Source organism: Hemiscyllium ocellatum, chromosome 41 (genome assembly GCF_020745735.1).
Source record: "Hemiscyllium ocellatum isolate sHemOce1 chromosome 41, sHemOce1.pat.X.cur, whole genome shotgun sequence".
Lineage (NCBI taxonomy): Eukaryota > Metazoa > Chordata > Chondrichthyes > Orectolobiformes > Hemiscylliidae > Hemiscyllium > Hemiscyllium ocellatum.
The window spans coordinates 6,979,056-6,985,557 of record NC_083441.1 but is presented as its reverse complement, the minus strand read 5'-3'; the positions used below and the strand labels follow the sequence as shown (position 1 = coordinate 6,985,557).

The window sequence follows — 6,502 nt, the reverse complement described above, 5'->3', positions numbered from 1 at the left end:
AGAGAGAGACAGACAGACAGACAGACTGGGGGACAGAGAGAGTCAGGAGGAGGTTGTGAGAGAATCCAAAGAATTCACGTGGGGGATTTATAGGGATCGACAGAAACCCAGGAGGTGATTGCAGATGGACACCATATTCTGTATCTAACCCCATGCTGTCCCTGTCCCTGGGAGTGTTTGATGGGGGGGACAGTGTAGAGGGAGCTTTACTCTGTATCTAACACTGTGCTGTCCCTGTACCTGGAATGGGGGGACAGTGTAGAGGGAGCTTCACTCTGTATCTAACCCCATGCTGTCCCTGTCCCTGGGAGTGTTTGATGGGGGGGAAAGTGTAGAGGGAGCTTTACTCTGTATCCAACCCTATGCTGTTCCTGTCCTTGGGAGTGTTTGATGGAGGGGACATTGTAGAGGGAGCTTTACTCTGTATCTAACCCCGTGCTGTCCCTGTCCCTGGGAGCGTTTGATGGGGGTCAGTGTAGAGGGAGCTTTACTCTGTATCTAACCCCGTGCTGTCCCTGTCCCTGGGAGTGTTTGATGGGGAGACCGTGTATAGGGAGCTTTACTCTGTATCCAACCCAATGCTGCCCCTGTCCCTGGGATTGGGGGACAGTGTAGAGGAAGCTTTACTCTGTATCTAACCCTATGCTGTTCCTGTCCTTGGGAGTGTTTGATGTGGGGACAGTGTAGAGGGAGCTTTACTCTGTATCTAACCCCATGCTGTCCCTGTCCCTGGGAGTGTTTGATGGGGGGGACAGTGTAGAGGGAGCTTTACTCTGTCTCCAACCCTGTGCTGCCCCTGTCCCTGGGATTGGGGGACAGTGTAGAGGAAGCTTTACTCTGTATCTAACCCTATGCTGTTCCTGTCCTTGGGAGCGTTTGATGGGGGACAGTGTAGAGGGAGCTTTACTCTGTATCTAACCCTGTGCTGCCCCTGTCCCTGGGATTGGGGGACAGTGTAGAGGGAGCTTTACTCTGTATCTAACCCTGTGCTGCCCCTGTCCCTGGGATTGGGGGACAGTGTAGAGGGAGCTTTACTCTGTATCTAACCCCGTGCTGTCCCTGTCCCTGGTATAACCCTGGATTCTCCAGTCTCTCCCTGGCACTAACCTGTTCCATTCCAGGCTCCATCCTGAAAAATCTCCTCTGTGTCCCAAATCCCACTCCCTGCCCCTTTTCCCAGACACGGGATTGAGGGCTGGATGAATGGGTCTGTGTCGAATGGCCCTGCGTGGTTTAGAGTGTCTTCGATTGGCTGAATGAACAACACATTTAAAGAGAGAGAGAGAGAGAGACAGTTGGAGGGGGGTGAGAGAGAGAGACTGGGGTGAGAGAACGAGAGAGAGTGAGTTAGAGAGATGAGGGAGGCGAGAGAGAGAGGCTGTTAGAGAGAGACAGAGGGTGGGGGATGAAGGGTGGTTGGGGGGGGGAGAGTGTGTGTTTGTGTGTGTGTGTGAGAGAGAGAGAGAGAGAGACTGGGCAGAAAGAGAGAGAGACGAATACTGGGCGGAGAGAGAGAGAGAGAGATACTTGGTGGAAGGGGAAAGAGGAGGGAGAGGGAGAGGAACTGGGGTGTGGGAATGTGTGGGAGAGACTAGAGGGGAGAGAGAGACTGGAGGGGTGGGGAATGGTGGAGAGAGAGGGACAGAGGAGAGAAGGTGAGTGAGCTGCGAGAACGAAAGAGAGACTGGGATTAAACGGTGCTCAAGACTGGAGGTAGGGAGTGAGATAGAGAGCAGAGGGAGGAGAGAGAGAGAGAAAGACTGGGGTGGGAGAATATGAGAGAGACTAGAGAGGAGACAGAGAGAGAGAGAGAGAGAAAGATACTGGGTGGTGGTGGGGGGGAAGAGAGATAGAGAGAGAGAGAGAGAGGAGGAGTGAGGTAGAGAGAGAGAGTTTGTGAGGGAGTGGGGTGGAAGGAGAGCGAGAGACTGCAGGGGGGGAGAGAGAGAGAGAGAGAGACAGACACAGAGTGAGAGAGAGCTTCTGTGTATAAAGGGATCCTGACCAGCAGTCTCTGAAGTAAATATTTTCCCACTGGCTCCCTGTTAACTGCTCCAACTCCTGATGTTAGATGGGATTCTGATTCCCTCTGTCCCCTCCCAGAATTCCACCCTGGGACACAACCCCTCCCGTGTGCTGTTGTTTCCACAGACCCAACACCCGATCCCCATCCAGCCCTGCCCTCTCATTGACCCCTTACCCATCAAGTGCCAACCCACACCAACTTGGGGCAAAGCACCAGTGCCCTCCCAGTAGACCGCTGAACCTTCAAAAAAACCCCTTTCCCTGAACGTTAAGCCAATCAGATTGTCTTCATCCAAGACCTCCCCTTTTTCTTAATGCTCATAAAACTGCCAATCCAAGGGGGAGGCGGAGAGGGAATCAAATCGGGAAGGGAATGTTCAACCTGCTTAGCATTTCGGCATGTTGTCAAAATAGGCCAACTTCCAGTGGGAAAAGGTCCCCCCCGCCTCCCGGTGGGCTCGTCAACATGTCAGTCCAGCAAATAGATCCCTCCCCTTCACAGCTGTGCAAACAACCCCCTCCAGAGCTAAGCCCGTTTCCGTGCTCTGGAGGTGACGTTCTGATGGGAACTGGGGTGGGATGTGGGTGACGGTGGAGGGGGAGGGGCTGCATTTGGAAAAGTAAGTGATAGTGAGATTCTTTCTCTCTCTCTCTCTCTCTTTCTCCACCCCAGACACCTCATCCCCGGTCCCTGATTGACTGCGTGTTGGATGCCATGATGCTTGGGAGATGGCCGAGACCAACTGCCCTCCCCCTCGTCTGCCTCCTGCTGCTCAGCCTGGCCACCCATGGTGTCCGTGGGCTGTGTGAGACGGGCAGTGCCGACGAGTGCCAGGCAGCGGCGTTTGTGCCTGGCGCGCAGCTGGCGGGGGAGGGCTACGACGTGGTGACCCTGCGGACCACCGGGGCCTTCGTGGTGGACGTGGACACCTGGCGCGCGGCCAACGGCAGCTGCACGCTGTGCCGCAACGAGCTGCTGGACGGCGCGCGGCAGCGGCTGCCCCTTGCGCTGGCAGACTGGCGCGCCCAGAGCTCCTGCTCGCGCGCCCTCTCCAGCCAGCTCTACCGCTCGGCCGCCGAGCTGGTGAAGACCGCCAGCTCCGCCCTCACCAACGACTGGCGGGCGGACCTCCACCTGCCGCTCCGGCCCAACGCCGGCGCCCAACTGGTGCTGGCTGGCTCCCGGTCCAAGGTGGTGACGTTTGGCGCCACCCGCGCCAGGAGCGACCGCTACGGTTTCACCAGCCAGGGGTTCCAGTGCCGCTACTACCGCTACCGGGTGCGGGAGCAGCCCCCCCTGGCGCCCGACTTTGCCCGCTCCCTCGCCCACCTGCCTGGCGAGCTGACCGATGCCAGCCGCCCCCTCTACCGCCAGCTGGTGGCGGCGTACGGCACGCACTACCTCCGCTCGGTGGAGCTGGGCGGGAGCCTGCGGGATGTCACCGCCTTCCGCACGTGCCAGCTGGCGGCAGGGGGCCACACGGCCGAGGAGGCGAAGGACTGCCTGGCACTGGAGGCCACCGCCACCGTGGAAGGGGTGGTCCAGGCCGGGGCCGGCTTCAACCGCTGCCGGGAGATGGCGCGGGCCTTGGGGGGCGCCGCCAGCGTCCACCAGGCCTTGGGCGACCGGGAGACGGAGGTGAAGGGTGGGCGCGCCCAGCAGGGGCGGGACCTCTTCTTCGGCGGCGGCGCCGCGGTCTTCACCCGCTGGGCCGACAGCCTGCCCGCCCACCCGGGCGCCGTCAGCTACGCCCTGGCCCCCCTGCACCACCTGCTGCCGCCGGGCCACCCCGCCCGCGTGAGCCTGCGCCGCTACCTGGAGGAGTACGTGGGCGCCAACGCCCTCCTACGCCAGTGCGGCCAGGCCGCCCCCTGCCCCCCGGGGTCCTACCGCGACCCGCGCCGCCCCTGCTCCTGCCTGTGCCCGGAGGGCGGCGGGTTGGACCGGAGCTGCTGCCCGGGGGAGAAGGGGCTGGGCCGCCTGGTGGTCACGGTCAAGGAAGGCCGGGATCTCTGGGGTGACACCTTCTCGGGCACCGACGGCTACGTGGTGGTTAAGTACGGCCAGGCGCAGGCCAGGACGCCCGTGGTGTGGGACAACAACAACCCCAAGTGGGACGCCAAGCTGGACCTGGGCACCGTGCGGCTGACCAGCGGGCACCGCCTGACCGTGGAGGTGTGGGACAGCGAGAAGTTGAGCCGTGACGACCTCCTGGGGTCCTGCCAGTGCCCCCAACTCGCCGCCGGCGCCCGCCCTAGCGTCTGCTACCTCAAGTACGGCGCGGTGACCTACGCGGTCTCGCTGACCTGCCTCCCGCACCTAGGGGGCTCCACCTGCCAGGATTACGCCCCCCGGCCTGACAGCGCGGCCTTCGGCCCGCTCCTGCCTGCCGCCCGCCCCAGCGGCACGCCCCCCCTCGCCGTGGTCTACCCTTGACCCTATCTCCCGAGCCCCTGCCGCGTCACCACCCAAGTGCAGCGTCCCACCCTCACCTCCCCAAAGCAGCTTTTGGGGCACCCGTACGCCATGGCAAGCCTTGCGCTCGCCACCAACCCCCCATGCTCTCAGGGAACCCTGGTGGTGTTTCGCAGCCCCTCCCCCCACTCTTCAGCTCAAGCATGGTATTGTCCAATTGACCCTCTGTGTGAACTTTATCTTTTCGAATAAATGTGATTGAGCGACAATTTAGCCTGCGGTGTGCATTCAGCCTGCGCTGGTGGGGTGTTGGGTTAGGCGAGGTAAGAAACCAGAGATGATTTCATATCTATTCACGGAGTGGAACATGACAAGAAAACAGTTTTGACTCTGACCAAACCACACATCGCATCAGCCTGACTGCTCCGAGATCAGCAACCACAATTAAAACCAGCTTACGACGAGAGAAGTTCGCCGTCCCGTAGCTCAGAAGCCTGAATTCGCAATTAAGAGCCGAGGAAATCTGAGTGGGGGCAGGCTTTTTCACCTTGCAGTCATCTGGACCCACCTGCAAGAATGTCACGATTCAAAGGAAAGGGGGTGGGGTTTGGGTGGGAAGCAATTTTGCAACTGAGCGTTCCGAGTGAGCTTCCCCTACTCTCTGTCCCCAAGAGGAGACACTCAAGAGACAAACACAACTTTGTTCCCTTTCATGTGGAGATTGTTCAAGGAACAGCTATTGGGTGTCCTTGATAAGTATGTACCAGTCAGGCAGGGAGTAAAGGGTCTTGTGAGGGAGCCGTGGTTTAATAAGGAATTAGAATCCCTTGTTAAAGGGAAGAGGGCGGCCTATGTAAAGATGACGCGTGAAGGTTCAGTTGGGGCGATTGAGAGTTATAAGATAGCCAGGAAGGATCTAAAGAGAGAGCTAAGAGCAGCAAGGAGGGGACATGATAAGTCCTTAGTTGGTAGGATTAGGGAAAACCCAAAGGCTTTCTATTGGTATGTCAGGAATAAAAGGATGACGAGGGTAGGTATTGGTCCAGTCAAGGATAGTAGTGGGAAGTTGTGCGTGGAGGCGGAGGAGATTGGAGAGATACTAAATCAGTATAAAAAAAATCTTTACTCAGCGGGCTGTGAGTTCATGGAATGCCCTGCCAGTAGCAGTGGTGGACTCTCCCTCTTTATGGGCATTTAAGCGGGCATTGGATAAGCATATGGAGGTTAGTGGGCTAGTGTAGGTTAGGTAGGCTTCGTTCGGCGCAACATCGAGGGCCGAAGGGCCTGTACTGCGCTGTATTTTTCTATGTTCTATATTCTATGTTCTATCCCAAGATCCGTGCCCAATTCATTCTGGGAAATGTCAGCCCTCCCACCATTCCCGCCCTCCCCCACGCAACTGTATTCGGGAACAGGGAATCCCACAGGTTCCCCGCCCCCCCTTGGGTGAAGATATCTCCGCTCATCCCTGTCCCGTCCCCTCAGACTGCGCCCTCCCCACCTTGGCCCATGCCCTCACCCAGCTCCTGCTTCCTGTGTTTCCCCCACCCCTCTCTCCTCACCCCCTGCTGAGATTTTATATGTTTCCATAACGTGCGCCCGCCCCGCCCCCTCACTCACCTGAACCTCCAGCAAACACACTCCTGACTGAGTTCAGTCTCAGGATGTCACATTGCTACGGTGCAGGACATTGACTTGGGAATATTGCATGCAGTTGCGGTCTCCCTCCTATCAAAAGGATGGCGCAAAACGTAGAAATGGTTCAGAAAATGATTTGCGAGAATGTTGGAGGGTTTGAGGTACAGGGAGAGGCTGAACAGGCTGGGGCTGTTTTCCCTGGAGCGTTGGAGGCTGAGGGGCTATAGAGGTTTATAAAATCATGAGGGGGGACATGGATAGGGTAAATAGACAAGGTCTTTTCCCCCAGGGGTGGGGGAGATAAGGAGGTGACCTTATAGAAGTTTTTAAAATCATGAGGGGGGACATGGATAGGGTAAATAGACAAGGTCTTTTCCCCCTGGGGTGGGGGAGACTGAGGGGGGGTGACCTTATAGAGGTTTA

The 6,502-nt window shown here is 58.1% G+C and overlaps 1 protein-coding gene across 1 annotated transcript in view; it reads left to right on the top strand.

Moving 5' to 3' along the window:
* The window catches only part of LOC132834616 (perforin-1-like), a 7,199-nt gene extending 2,501 nt beyond the window's left edge, over window positions 1–4,698 (top strand). The window contains exon 2 of the mRNA XM_060853514.1: window positions 2,699–4,698. Within this exon, the coding sequence (XP_060709497.1) occupies window positions 2,741–4,462 (1,722 nt within the window). The 5' untranslated portion in view covers window positions 2,699–2,740 and the 3' untranslated portion in view covers window positions 4,463–4,698. The remainder of the gene's footprint in view (window positions 1–2,698) is intronic.
* Window positions 4,699–6,502: the final 1,804 nt, after the last annotated feature.